The following is a 15,623-nucleotide window of genomic DNA, read 5'->3' on the forward strand; positions in this document are numbered from 1 at the left end:
AAGATGGTCCTAAGAAATCATCTCTATACCATACTCCTAACCATCCGATCTATAGGAGCGTAATTTCTAGCCATCCGTTTTAAACCTGCACAAATCATAACCCTAACTATAAACCATAACCATAATTATAACCTATAAAACTAATGGGTTGGATGACTAAACCAACTATGGGATATATGGTTTGTGAGCTCGATCTAGTTCAGGCTGAGCTCTAGCTCACAAACCATATATCCATTAAAGATATATATTTATATTTCATATTTTAAAAGATACAAACACTACTAGGTGCAACAGTTAATGGTGCTTCATTTTCAACATAATAGAAGTGGCAGACTCAGAACAATTGCTCAACTTTTACTTAGGAGTTTTTGGCAAGTCTACTGCTAATGAAACTATTCGAATTGGGCTAGTTTAGAGTTGACTCAACAAGTTTTTAACTATTCTTCAAATAGTCATACATGCTACTGCAGTTCAGTCAGTCATAGGTTAGTTGAGGCACCTCAGAAATTAGTCTATCAAGATTAGTAGACGAAGATCCTCCTTGTCCGGTAGCATTTTCTGCACTCACTTTCCACTTCATAGCCTTCAACCTCATCACCTCCCCCTTCTCTCCTTCCATCACTCCTCGAATAACATGCTCAATTTCCTCTCTTTTTACATCATTACTAATTTCGATGCCAATTCCCCATTCGTTGCATGTATAACGACAATTAATCGGTTGATCGCCAAATTGAGGCCAACAAATCATGGGTACACCACCACATATACTCTCCAATGTGGAATTCCATCCGCAATGTGTTAGAAACCAAGCTATCGAAGGGTGGGAGAGCACTTCCTCTTGGGGGCACCAACTTGCTAACAAACCCCTCCCTTCGATCTCTGTCATGAAATCTTCTGGCAAACTTGCTTGACCATTGGTCAAAATGTCACGCCTTATGATCCACAAGAAAGGGTGCTTTGTATTCGCAAGTCCCCAAGCAAATTCATTCAACTGTTGGCTTGTCATGAATGTAACACTACCAAAATTCACATAAACGACCGAAGCAGCCTCTTGCTTGTCTAACCATTCGAGACATTCTGTCTCTTCAATCCACAAGTTTGTCGTAAAAGATTTCAAATGACTCTCAGGCATCTGATGGCAATGCGATGTCAATGGGCCTATGGTATAAACGCGGCGGTAGATGGATTTCATAGCACTTAATACCTCATTTTCCAAGTCATCGAATGTATTGAGAACTATAGCTGAAGCCTTGAAGCTATTCTGGATTTCCTCTGTTATGAATTTGAGTATAGTGTTGGCAGGATCTGTCGTTCTAGTCAATCGTGAGAAATCCACGAGACGGGTACCTCTCATACCTGGTATCCAATCAATGGTCTCGTTGCTCAATAAATTCTCATCTGCATGCATATAAAATTTTCATTAAGAGTTGGGTTAAAATTTTGAGCACGAAACAAATTATGCATGAGATAGCTATTTTTGTACTCTGAGCACTTCTATCTACATTTGAAAGAGGACCTCATTGGCGTTAGACACCTATCCTGTCCTGTATATATCGGAATCTGCTGGATTTTTATATTCAGTATAAGAAAGTATAAGTCATCTGCATATTTCTGGTCCAGGCAAAAAGATATTTAGAGATTATAAATTTAGGGAAATGTTATCAACACAACCATATTTTGATATTTGCACAAACCCAGCTGTCTTTTCTTCAGTAATTGGCTGGTGAGGCGCTTTTTTGGGAAATGTAATAACCTTTTGACTGCTCTTTTAATACTAAAAGCCAGAAGGGTTTGTGAAAGTATCAAAATAGGGTTGTGCTGATATAAGTTCCCTAAATTTATAGAGCATCAATTACCAATGGGGGACAAAAATTAGGTGAAATTATCAACAAGACCCATGCTTTTCAGAAATTATCAACGGCGGACAAAATATGTCTTGTCATTAAAAGCTGGACGAAAATACCCTTTTCTTAAGCAACACCTTTTGCTTTTCCACTTTTCCCTCTTATCCCCCCTCTTTTTTTTTCACTTTTTCCTTTTCAACTTTGTTTTTTTCTACATTACCAGTCATCTTCTTCATCATTTAGCCACCATTGGAGGTGGGAAAAGTCAAAAATTTGAAACGTGAGTTCATTCCCATCTATCTTTCAATATCTAGGTTTTATTTTTCATTTGTTTTAGGGTTTTGCATTTCTCCTTCTCCCTTTCAATAGAGGATGAGGAAGATTAATCGTACGGTAGAAAGAAAAAAACGTGAAAATGAACGAGTGAAAAAAAACAGGAAGTAAAAACGTGCTCATAAAGGACTTTATAAGCCCATTCGGAATTTGGTAACCCCATTTTGATACTGGATAACCCCAACCCCAGAGACTTGAAAACTCCCTTCCAAAACTCCAGTACCCTTGGGCAATTTTAAGGGACTTGATAAGCCCATTCGTAAATTGGTAACCCCATTTTGATACTAGATAACCCCAATCCCAAATACTTCAAAACCCCCTTCCAAAACTCTAGTACCCTCGGCCAATTTTCAGGGACTTGATAAGCCCATTCTGAAATTGGTAACCCCATTTTGATACCTGATAACCCCAATCCTAGAGGCTTGAAAACCCCGTTCCAAAACTCCAGTACCCTCGGCCAATTTTCAAGGACTTGATAAGCCCATTCAGAAATTGGTAACCCCATTTTTATGCTAGATAACTCCAATCCCAGAGACTTGAAAACTCCCTTCCAAAACTCTAGTACGCTTGGCCAATTTTTAGGGACTTGATCACCCCATTCGAAAATTGGTGACCCCATTTTTTATACTAGATAACTCTAATCCTAGAAACTTGAAAACCCTCTTCCAAAACTTTAGTACCCTCTGCCAATTTTCAAGCACTTGATAAGCCCATTTTGATACTAGATAACCCCAATCCCAAATACTTGAAAACCCCCTTCCAAAACTCTAGTACCCGGGGCCAATTTTCAGGGACTTGATAAGCCCATTCTGAAATTGGTAACCCCATTTTGATACCTGATAACCCCAATCGTAGAGACTTGAAAACCCTCTTCCAAAGTCAAAACGTGTTGTATATGCCAAAGGGTATTTTCGTCCAGCTTTTACTGACAAGACCTCTTTTGTCCCCCGTTGATAATTTTTGAAAAGCATGGGTCCTGTTGATAATTTTGCCTAATGTTTGTCTCCCATTGGTAATTGGTCCTTAATTATTAAAACCATTTACTTCAACTCAGCAAAACCTACCTTTATTGGACGATTCAATCCTTCAAGCAAAATCCACCTTTATTGTACGTGAATACAGACCGTAGCTAAAGCAAGATATGGGAGATAAATGGTGGCCCCCACTTGGACTTTTGGCCTCTCCAGTCCAATAATCATAGGGGTGTAAACGGATCGAATTCGGAGCGGATATGGCTATATCCGAATTCGATTATAGTATAAACTATCCGGATTCGGATTCGGATTCGGATTCGAAGGATATTTAATATCTATTACCGAATTCGTATCCGCCGGATATTGTTCGAATTCGGATATTATCCGTATCCGTTTATCCGGTAAATTCGAACATTTTATTGCAGCACTTTATCTTTTTTCTCCTTACTCGAATGAATTTTTCAAACCCTAAAACTGGACCTCTACGTTCTCTTCACAAAATTAGCTCCCAAACTCTAAAATATATGAGATCCTCTTCTTCCTTTTAAAACAAAGGCAGAGAGAGGGAAGCGGTGGGGATGGATGATAGTGTTGATAGTGGTCTTTGGGTTTTTCCCTTTTTTTTTGTATATGATGGAATGGGTTTGGGCTATTTTGATGGAACGGGTTTGGGCTATTTTTTTTTTTGTTTTTTTTTCTAAAAAGAAAATTCACTTTTCTTTTAGAAACAAAAGATAGTGTGTCATTACTAAAAATAAATATTAATGATATTATTAATAATAAATAAAAAGGATTTACTTCTCTGATTCGGATGTTAAACGGATCGGATATACCATTTACCAGATTTGCATCCGCTAAGAGCCGGATATCTCATAAACGGATTCGGATAATATCCGCTTGAAACGGATTCGGATAATATTCGCTTTAAACGGATTCGGATGCGAACGGTAATCGAATTTCCAAAACAAGCAGGGCGTAAACATAATTTTGAGTTCAATAATTAGTTGTAGATTCAAAATCGGTTCTCAAATCCAAAACATACATAATATATGAGAGAGAAATGATCACATGAATCATGACACATGATATTATAATGTTTCCTATTTGATCTAAATCATTCATGTGGTACGCATTAAAATATAAATGAGCTACTAATAATTGTTAGGAGAGAGAGAGAGAGAGCTTATAGGACATTGGCAGCAACAACGTCAAGTGTTCATGCCAAGGTATGGGACTAGGTGGAACCCAACCTGGTATGGGATAGGTGCAAGAGGCCTAGCCTAATGCATTCCATCCACTATGGAGCGTTTCGTGTATTGTTTAGGTACCAAACATCCTAAATTTACAGATTTCTCAATTCCAACAAGGCAAAATCATCACAAGATACCTTTGAGCGGAAGGATCCCTCTTTCGATCATCTCAGGAAAATGGATGAACGACATGAGACTACAAGCAGAGCTGGGCCAAAACACGGCACCAGGGATGCCATATTCTTCTGCAACTCGTAGAGTGAACGTCATGGTCCCGTCGGAGACTATGCAACTAACTCGAGGAAAGTACCCTGACTGATTCAATTTCGTTACAATATTACGAAATGGAGCGAGGCAATTCTTCTGTGTGGAAAAGCAGAGCTTCCGAAGATCTTGTGTGGTGTCTTCTTCAGATGCCTCCATGCCATCGGTTATCGTTTCGAATCGGAATTCATCGGATCCCTTAACGGAATCTGGGCCTCGAGATCTGATCAAACGTGTGTGGAAGAACTCAGTGAGGACAAAGGTGACATAGAAGCCTTTTGAACTGAGGAGCTTGGCTAGTTGCATCATGGCGTTTATGTGGCTTTGTGCTGGGAATGGAACGCAAATCACATGTTGTTTTTCAATTACAGGAGGTTCGAATTCCATGTTTCAGATTGAGAGAAGAGTCTGTGAAATATGAAAAAAAAGAGTGTATCCAAGAGAGATAACTAAAGAGTAGGCCACTATGCCGTCTTCTTGTTAGAAGAGGGGAAGAAGAGATAAGGTGTAAAAGCCATACGTTTGAGACGAAGGGTTTGTGAGACGCTTTTTTGGGAAATGTAATAAGCTTTTGACTGCTCTTTTAATACAAAAAGACAAAAGGGTTTGTGAAAGAATCAAAATAGGGCTGTGCTGATATCAGTTCCCTAAATTTATAGAGCATTAATTATTAGAGCCTCCAACTACTTAGTTCTTAATTACATGAGGTATGGTTGGAAAGATATGTGTGGACAAGGTCAAAGTGGGGGCCACGTGCTCAATTATTCAAACCATTTATTTATTTTGCCCACAAGTGAAAGTGGGGACCACTTGCTCAATGATTCAAACCATTTACTTCAACTCAGCAAAATCAACCTTTATTGGACGATTCAATCCTCTAATTTATTGGACGATTCAATCCTCTAATTTATTGGACGATTCAAACCTTCAAGCAAAATCCAACTTTATTGTACGTGAATACAGACCGTAGCTAAAGCAAGGTATAGGAGATAAATGGTGGCCCCCACTTGGAATTTTGGCCTCTCCAGTCCAATAATCAGTTTCATACCTAAAATGGATTATGAAAATCCAAAACAAGCAGGGCCTAAACCAATTAAATTTAATCAAAGAACCATTCAAACTAACAGCCACCAATGACATGGTTGAAATTGTTGATTATTGGGTTGGGACACACCATGTGCATCTACACGGTGTAGCTCTGAACTAAGGTAATATAGTACTGGATTGAGGACATGCACTCCCAACTTTCAATGATGGCACTCCTGTGTTTTGTTGACACTTCTTTACTTGCTGTCTAAGGCTGTAAAATTTTAGAAAATGGCACCAACAGCCAGGAGAGAGAGAGAGAGAGAGAGAGAGAGAGAGAGAGAATGCATGTCCCAAGACCATAAACCGCAATAATAATGAAAGATTCGAATTGGGCCCAAAATTTGCAGAATTTTCAAGTCCAACTAGGCAAAAAAAAAAAACACAAGTTACTACCTTTTAGCGGAAGGAGCCCTCTTTCGTTCATCTCAGGAAAATGGATGTAGCCCATTACACTGCACGTCGAGATCGGCCAAAACAGGAGGCCAGGGATGCCACATTCTTCTGCAACTTGCAATGTGAAAGTCATGATCCCATCTGAAACTATACAACTGACTTGAGGAACATTCGGTGACTGATTCAATTTCGTTACAATATTACGAAATGGAGTAAGGCAATTCTTCTTAGCAGAAAGGCAGAGCTTAGTTATATCTTGTGTGGTGTCTTCTTCGGACGAGTTCATGCCATCAGTTATTGTTTCGAATCGGAATTCTTCGGATCCCTTAACGGAATCCGGGCCTCGAGATCTGATCAGACGTGTGTGGAAGAACCCAGTGAGGATAAAGGTGACATAGAAGCCTTTTGAATTGAGGAGCTTAGCTAGTTGCAACATGGCGTTGATGTAGCTTTGTGCAGGGAATGGAAAGCAAATGGCATGTTGTTTTCCACTTACAGGAGGTTCCAAATCCATGTTTCAGAACGAGGGAAGAAGCTGTGAAAAATACACAGGATAGTCTTCAAGAGAGGTAACAAAAAGCTTAGGCCACTCTACGACCTTATAAAGGGGGGGAGGAGAGAGAAGGTGTAAAGTTTTAAATCTCTAGTTGGCAGCTTTGATTTGCTATTCTAGGAGATGTGCAAATCTTGAAGATTAATCCTTTACTACTACAAGGGAAAATACCTGAAAAATCGTCTGCTTCTTTCCTGCTATTTCCTTATGCGTCCCTAATTTCCATAAAACTCCCAAGTATGTCTTTTTTCACTACTTCTTTTTCGTCATTTCCGCTTCTCATATGCCCTTCCACAAGAGTTAAAAAAAATACGCCAGCTGTCTCCTTTTTTGCCTTTTTTGTCCGTAATTGTCATAATTTTTCAATTTTATTTGTAGTTTTGGCCGTAATTGTCATATTTTAGTACTTCAGTATTTTTTTCGTAATTTTTCTGCTTTGCTTTCATTTTCCCGTAATTTTTCATTTAAAACTTAGTACCCGCGCATGATAATTATTTATTGCTATTATGTATTGCTAGCCACTTTGCACAAACCGTACTTCGCAGCAAAGGATGGGCGAACAAGCAGAAAAGTACGCTCGGCGAAGGTGGCTAGCAAATCCCTATAAAAAAATCTTGATTATTATTTATTGCTATTATGTATTGCTAGCCACCTTTGCACAAACCGTACTTCGCAGCAAAGGATGTGCGAACAAGCAGAAAAGTACGCTCGACGAAGGTGGCTAGCAAATCCCTATAAAAAAAATCTTAAAAACATACGTCAAAAAACCGGTTGACCCGCGGGCAGGGTGTGGGTCCAAGCCCAATGACCCGTAAAATTTCTCGCGTCACTTTGAACCTGCCAGTTTGACCCGTTTCCCCATGATTTAGAGGGAAATGATGTGATTATGAGAGTTTTTATATATAGTGTAAGTCCTTACAGTGAGTATTGGTTTTCAAAAAGCACTGTATGGCTTACATCTTAGGATGATCCAAACCGTCCATTTGATGGGCCACAATGTAAGTAGGTTGTGTGCCAAAATTCATTTCCATAGGATAATTACAACCCTCCAATCAATAAATGTTTCCTAAATATGCCGTTCCTCTATAGACTACATGGCTAGGATCATCGCATGGAAATGTGTTTTTTGGGAACATCCTATTTACAATATGGCCCATCAATTGGACGGTTTGGATCATCCTATGGTGTAAGTTACACAGTACTTTTTTTTTAATAGGGAGTGTAAGAAATATGTTTTTGGTTTGCAAGCTTTGTCACAAAATTCTTGTTACAATATATATGGTGTAAGCCCATGTAGTGAACTATTTTTTAATAAGCCGGTAGGGGTCCCCACAAAACCCCAACTTACCTATCAAAAATTGGAGTGAATATTTTACCGCCTACACCATAGGATGATCCAAACCGTCCATTTGATCATTCCGAAATGATGATCGCATCCCTACAATCTATAGATAAATGACATAATTTGGAAACCCCGCAACTGTGTTCGGATCATCCTATGGAAATGATTTTTAGCGTACAACCTATGGTGTAAGTCCGTACAATCAAGTATTTTCCAAAAGAATCGTACGCCTTGTATCATAGGATGATCCAAACCGTCCATTTAATGGGCCACAATATAAATTGATTGTTCCCAAAAAAAAATTACATATGATAATTCCATGCCCTTCTTTTAGAAAAACTTCCTACTGTATCCTATTAGCTGAGGGCATTTAGGTCATTTTGATGCTAGAAGTTTCTCGGAATGAGAAATGATTTGAGGGTACAATCGTCGATTGCATACGAAAAGTATCGACATATGGTACCTGTCTATGACAATTACGAAAAAAAACTACCAAAAAAGGTATAGACATATGACAATGACGAAAAAACTACGTTATATGACCCATTCGGGACAAGTTACAAAATATTGACGGATGCCGAGCATCTGAAGAGGAACAACAATTATGAAAACCTCTATCGATTGGAGGGCTACGATCAGCCTATGGAAATGATTTACGGGCACAACCGATTGATGTTGTGTTCCATCACATGGACGGTTGGATCAATCTATAACCCTCTATAGATCGCAGGGTTAGGATCAACCTATGAAAATTATATTTAGGGCACAACCTATTTAGGCAGTGGCCCATCTAATGGACGGTTTGGATCATCCTATGGTACGGGCCATACCGTACATTTTAACAAAGTGAGGAGTGCGATCATCAAAATACGGTGAGTAGTGCCATTATAAAATATGGCAGTGAGGACATTAGCACTATATATAATTTGAAACCATCGATGTTCTTGGATATTCCCATGAGGGTCGGGTTCAACCCGAATTTGGGTTGGGTAGGGTTAAGATTTTTCGCAAATCGGGTTGGGTTGGGAAAAACAACCTGAATTGAAAATCGGGTTGGGTTGTCAGGCAACCCGACCCGACCCGAAACCCGAATTTGGGTTCCATCTGAAGAAGTTCTGTATATGTGTTTTTCTTTTTCAACATTGAAATAGTCTCCACACTCCACAATGGACGGCTTGGATAATCCTATGGTGCAGGCCATACCGTACTTTAATCAAGTGAGGACTGTGATCATCAAAATATAGTACTGCGGATAACATTTTCCTTTGTTAATTGTTAGTCCCTGTTTGTTTTGGATTTTGAGAACCGATTGTGAGTTAAAAACTAATTATTGGTGACTCACTATTGGTTCCCAAAATCCAAAACAGACCGGCTTGAGTTGAGGTGGTCAACAATTGGTACCATATCAAATTGAGTCAACCCGACCCAACCCAACCCGAATTGGAAATCAGGTTGGGTTGGGTTGAGGAAATTGCAAATCGGGTTGGGTCGGGTTGATCCCAGCCGGGTTGGACATCGGGTTGGGTTGGGTTGGGTTGGAAAAATGGGTTCCTCGGGTTGGCCTCAACCCGACCCGAGTTACACCCCTAACGATGACGAAAAAAATACTTTTCCTTATTCACTATGTGAGGATCAAATTACGGAAAGTTTAATATTACGAATGCAGGACACCTGTAAAAATATTGACGAATTCTGGGCACCTTAAGAGGAACAAAAATTATGGAAACCTCTATAGATTGGAGGGCTAGGATCAGCCTATGGAAATGATTTTACGGGCACAACCTATTTATGTTCTGTTCCATCACATGGACGGTTTGGATCAACCTATGATGTGGTCTGTACAATTCTTTGTCGGCCCGTGCATTGCACGGGAATGCACGGGGCCCTTGCCTTCAATGTTGCAATGTCCCTGCCATTTCACTAAGTCGGATTTGTCTAGGGTACTTTCGTCATTTCACTGCTGCAATGTCCCTGCCATTTGCCATGTTATTTGTGGGAATTCTCATTTCTGTATATTTTTTTATTTCTCAGTCGGAAATCCTGATCAGGTGCCTATGATTTTCCAAAGAAAATCCGTATAAACTGTATAATATCCATTCTAACTTGATTGACATTTTATTTTTATCAATCTTAGTAGGTAAAATTGTTACTAAGAGCCCAGTCTCTCCGATGGATCAAAAGCTTCGGGAAGAGTTGTGCATGTTCTGCTGATGTTTTGAAATAGGGTTTGGAGATTTTTATCATGCTTTTTGTTCTTTGGTTCTTAGAAACCGCTAGATAGCGAGATCTTGTTCGGTGGTGGAAGCTGGCAATTGGAGAATTGCATGTTGATAGGTTGCTGAAATGATAGAATTAGGTTCTGCTGGAACTATCATTATGATTTGATTTTTTATAGATTCGAAACTTGATGCAGATTTGCTTAGGTTTGTGATATGTATATGATACGTTTACAGTCTTATCTTTCTGCCTCTCAAACACTCTCTCCTCCTTGCAAAAAAATATCCCCTTTCTTTCAAGAAGAATGTGAATTGAAGGGAGCCTCTAGAAAAACTCAGTTTCAGGCAAACATTCGATCCATGCCACCCCACAACATTTATTTCTTCCTCCAATAAATCAGAGAAGTTTATTTGTTCTTTCAAAGAAATTTTTTCCCTGTTTCTTCTACTAATTGATCATGTTGCAATTTCTTTGATTATTCTAATATAAAATTTCTTCTGAAATTAACAATAATTACGTAGTAATATTGAACAATATTTTTAAAAAGTTATACTAATTCATTAATAAATATTGAAATAAACAAATTATAAAATACCTTAGTCGTGCATATTTTCCTAGTATCTTTAATATGCAAATCTTGAAGATTTGTATCTTTAATATAAAGCCCATATACATAGTTGTTGGTACAGTGTTGTCATTTTATCAAAAGAATATATTTATTATTTAGCTAGGGATATAGAGCTGATACCACCTCGGGTAGATGAGTTTGTCTTCTGGAAAAAGACCAAAACGCCCTTAGGTGTGTGAAATGGCAAAATCAAATTAATTAACCGTCATTTTTAACTAGAATTAGATTTTATCTGTAGAGGAATTCCATATTATGGAATCCTCTCCTAAGGTTGGGATTATCCTATGGAAATGATTTTCTAGGCACAACCTATTTACATTGTGGTGATTGTTTGGATCATCGTATCGTGTGGTGTAAGCCGTACATGACTTTTTGATACGGTTTATGGTTTAAAAAAACTAGTAATCATAGACACACTGGTTGGTGTTGGGGGAGTAGGGCCCATGAATGTGGGGGCCACTATCTTATGCTGATGCTTGTTGATATGCTAGACGTCAAGCATGCCACGTGTAAAATCAAACAGTCTTGTATGTCCCCACCTGGGACCCAAAAATTTATGTCACTTGTAAAATACAACTTATAGTACAAACAAGGTTTATCTCTAGGGAAATGATATATTTGCCTCCCTTTTTTACTTGGAATAGATCTAGTGTAAAAAAGGAGTCATAAGCATGGTTTTAAATTTCGGATTTCGGCCAACACCGAAGCCAAAACGCACCGAAAACAAAATTTCAAAAATTTCGCTCGAAAATTCATAAAAATATTATTTTTATTATTATTTTACTGAAATTTCGGCATTTCGATAATTCCAGCTGAAATTTTGGCCCAAAGAAATGAAATTTCTTAGCCTTTTACGGGATTTCAGCCAAAATTTCGGTTTTGGCCAATCGGGAAATCTGTAGGGAAACCGAAATTCAAAACCATGGTCATAAGTACACTAGAGCGGCTGTCTCAAGTAAGAAAAAATGGACAAATATATCACTTCCCTATGCTTGTCTTTTCGCACACAAAAATGTATGGACGGTATGAGCCACTTCTCACACAATTGACAATTCATCGAAACCACGGGTCTCCTTTGATAAAATTCTCATGTCATCTTCCACAAAAGTACACCGAAACTACACGTCTCCTTCTATTAATGGAAAAAAGGTTCCAATTGGCATTAGATTTAGGGAAATGATTTTAGCACTTTAATGTTTTGATAGGAAGCGAAGCTGCGAAAGTAGCATGTCTTCTTATTATTAAGGGAGATAATTTTTCACCCCCTGTAGGATGATGCGCCCCCCTTTTAAGGTCAATTGTGGGCAGACTTTTTAAGCTTTTTGGCGTCAAATCACTTTAAAAGGGGGGCGCGTCATCCCACCGCGGGTGAAAAAATCATCGCCCATTTTTAATTGGCATTGTCAGAGCTTTTTGTGTACTGTAAATAACCTTTTTAAACCCCTTTAAACAATAGAAGACAAGAAGCTTTTGCTATCTATCAAAACATTAGAGTGCTAAAATCATTTCCCTAGATTTATTGACATAAGGTCCCACGGCCACTCTAGTCTTCCTTAGCCTTACGTGCAATACGTGGATGTTTACATAACCAGACAATAAATCTTGTGGACCGTGTGAGCCTCGCTTGATCTGTGAACCAGGAGTTCACATGTCAAAGAGGTACTTGAGAGAGGGAGAACCTTGGTTCAGGTATCCATCTTAGACCCAATTGTTATGAATTTGAGGTGCCACCAATCCTCACCGGTGACCTGTTAACAATCCAAACACGAAAGTGTGTTGCCGGTTTTGTGTGTTAACACTATGCAATGATTTCCAATTTAGATTTGCAAGAACAAGACAAATAAAAGTGCAAGACAAAAGCAAGAAAAGCACATCAGATATACATGGTTCGACACAATCTGTGGATAATTCCGTGCGAGGACTTAAAAAGATTTTACTATGTGGAGATTATGAAAGTACAAGAAACACTCGCCGGATTACACATGCACAAAGCTCTTTCCGGATTACACGACAAACCTCATATGTTCAATGCCGTTTAGTATCAATCCAAGCGCCGATGTTCCCTAATTGGCCGTGTTTTGATCACCTTCTTCCTCTTCCCAACACGTACCTGAAAACCACCCTTGGTTTTCCTTGAAGACCTTTTTTCCACCTTGTACTTGTTTTGCAACTCGTACTCGCGCGAAACCTCTATTTTCTTTTTTGGATAATTTTTCCCAAACAAAAGAATCAATACAATTTTTCACTTGTAAATACATGCTTATCACAATAGGTAAAAGTCCTAACAAACTCAACTATACCTAACAACTATAAGGTGTTAAAACACCTTATCTAATTAAGCAACTGCTTACAAATTCAAGGCAATTAATTTCAACACCAACCTTAGAATCGTAGGGTCAATTAGAGCAAGGATTTAGAGGTTGAACCATAGATAATATCATCCTTTCATACCTTTAGCATGTGGGAGATTTTTTGCGGTCATAGCATCATGGCTAGCTCGTGGTCAAGTATCAAGACCTTAGTCCTAGAGGTGAGGTCTCTGTCCCTTGGGACTCTTGGAACCATGTGCGAGAAAAATAATGTTAGAGTCGTTAGACTATAACTTATGCTTACCTTCTTTGATTTTCCTTCTGTTGAAAAAATCTGACTAAGTCGAAAGGAAAGAGACCAATTAGTCTTAAAGGTTTCAAGAAAGAACTCAAGAAAAACCCACCAAGGGGGGATCTTCTTTTCTTAGAGACTTTATTTTCCTACAATTCAGTGAACATCAGTGTGGAATGAGGTCTAGAAAGAAGGAATATACGAGTTTTGGTGTTAATCATACGTTTTGTTGTATTTGCTGCCTTGCTATGGTTCACCGACATAATGTAGGAGATGTTGTTGTTATGCTCATTGAACAGATTGAAAGAAACTTTCTCGAGGGAAGATCAAATGAGAAAAATGAAGATTCACATTGTGTGTTGGGAAGATTGTGCAAGCCTATCAAATTCGGTAGCTTGGGAATTAGGAACTTGAGACTTGTCAACATCGCACTTTCGAAGAAGAATTTGTAGAGGTTAGGGGAGGGAAGAAATCAACTCTTGAAAAAAGTGATAGAGAGTAAGTATGGGACAACTAGTGCGAAGTGGGTGGTACCAGATGATACATACCAAATTGTTGCCTTTGACCCTGTGAAGAGATATTATGAAGACTAAGCAAAAAATGTTTGAAGGCAATAGATTCAAAGGGTACGAAGGAGATAGAATTAGATTCTAGATGGATAGGTGGTGCTCTGGGGCTCCACTTGAAGATATGTTCCTTGTTTTGTTCGTAGTGATATCTGATAAAGAAGTGTTGATCCAAAATTATTTCGAAAGTATAGAAGGTCTTATGTCTTTGAACGTTAACTTCAGAAGGAATTTTTTTGATAGAGAGGCTAATAGAGTTTCCCACTTCATCCAAATGCTCGGATATATCTACATCAGCAAGTATAGGAGTAATAAAAGGGTTTGAATCTACAGCACATCTAGCCTTTAAAGTAAGAGCATTTCTCACATAAATTTTCCAGGATTTTTTATTCATTTTACTAATTCTATTAGAAAATGATAAATACAAGTGATTTTATAAATTAAGGGGAATGATATCAGCACAACCATGTTTTTATATTTACACCAACTCATCAAGTCTTTTAGTATTTATAGAGCGGTCAAAGGCTATTACAGTTCCAAAAAAGCTCTCACAAGCAAATTAAAGATACTTGCAGGCCCCAGTTGGATGCGAAAGGAAATGGGACCCCCCTAAGTTAGGGTTTCTTCTTAATTGAAGAAGGCCAAAGAAGCCTTCACAAGAGAGCAAAACCAATGATGGAGACCTTAAACTTATGTCATATTTGGATGCTACCATGGTTTTAAATTTCGGTTTCAGCTAAAATTTCAGACTTATCCGAAACTGAAATTTCAGCCGAAATCCCGAAATTTTGGGCGAAATTTGGTATTGGCGCACGAAACACCGGATTTTTGGGACAAAATTTCGATCGGTAATTTCGTTCGAAATTCTTTAACGGAATAAAATTTTATTATTTTATTAGATATTTCGGTTTCGTTACCTTTTCGTTTTGGTCCTCACTGAATCTGAAATTTTTTCGGTCCGAAATTTCGCAGTTCGGTAAAAATTTAAAACTATGGATGCTACTAAAATTAATCTGAGAGCAGCTTACTCACCAAAAATAATAATAATAATAATCTGACAGATAGAGAGGTGGGTAATAAGCATTGTAGTCAATTGTTTGCTGATTTGCTTCTTTAGTGTGTCAAAAGCCCTGTTTTTTAATGGATCTTAAATGTGGCACAACATGAATCGGAAAGAGATGCTTAAAGCCCCTAGTTGTGATAGCTGAGCCTTTATTTTACTTCTACAATTAAAATTTAATGTTATTGTGAAGATAGAGGATGGTGTGATTACGGGTGCAACCTGTACCAGGGGGGTCAACCCGAAACCAACGGGTTCAACCTGATTAGTGATTTCAGCTCAGGTTGGGTTGGCATTTCCCTAAGCTGGGATGGTTTGGAGTTCAGAAAAGCGAACCCAATTTAATTTTTGGGTTGAGTTAGGCCTTGTGCAAGCCTAACCGACCCAAACCAACCTTGTCCCCACTAGTTTTATCGTGATTTGATCTTAATTCCAAAATCTTAGGGTTATTTTTTGAATTTTTTTATTTTTTATTTTTTATTTTTTGGTATTTGCCAGGAGAACCCTTA

The 15,623-nt window shown here is 38.4% G+C and overlaps 1 protein-coding gene across 2 annotated transcripts; it reads right to left on the reverse strand.

Annotated features, from left to right (window-relative positions):
- Nucleotides 1-230: 230 nt before the first annotated feature.
- On the reverse strand, nt 231-6,720 carry LOC143852977 (7-deoxyloganetin glucosyltransferase-like). Of its 2 annotated transcripts, none has more exons than XM_077362669.1 (2): nt 6,148-6,720; nt 231-1,398 (listed from the first exon to the last, which is right to left on the reverse strand). In XM_077362669.1, the coding sequence occupies exons 1-2, from the start codon at nt 6,659-6,661 to the stop codon at nt 476-478; spliced, it is 1,437 nt and encodes a 478-aa protein (XP_077218784.1). In that variant the 5' UTR covers nt 6,662-6,720; the 3' UTR covers nt 231-475. The 2 variants fall into 2 exon arrangements, with proteins under 2 accessions (XP_077218784.1, XP_077218783.1); XM_077362668.1 differs by lacking the exon at nt 6,148-6,720 and adding an exon at nt 4,539-5,263.
- Nucleotides 6,721-15,623: the final 8,903 nt, after the last annotated feature.

This window comes from Tasmannia lanceolata, unplaced genomic scaffold (assembly GCF_043159265.1).
Source record: "Tasmannia lanceolata isolate RefF3 unplaced genomic scaffold, GAP_Taslan_0.1 ptg000019l, whole genome shotgun sequence".
Lineage (NCBI taxonomy): Eukaryota > Viridiplantae > Streptophyta > Magnoliopsida > Canellales > Winteraceae > Tasmannia > Tasmannia lanceolata.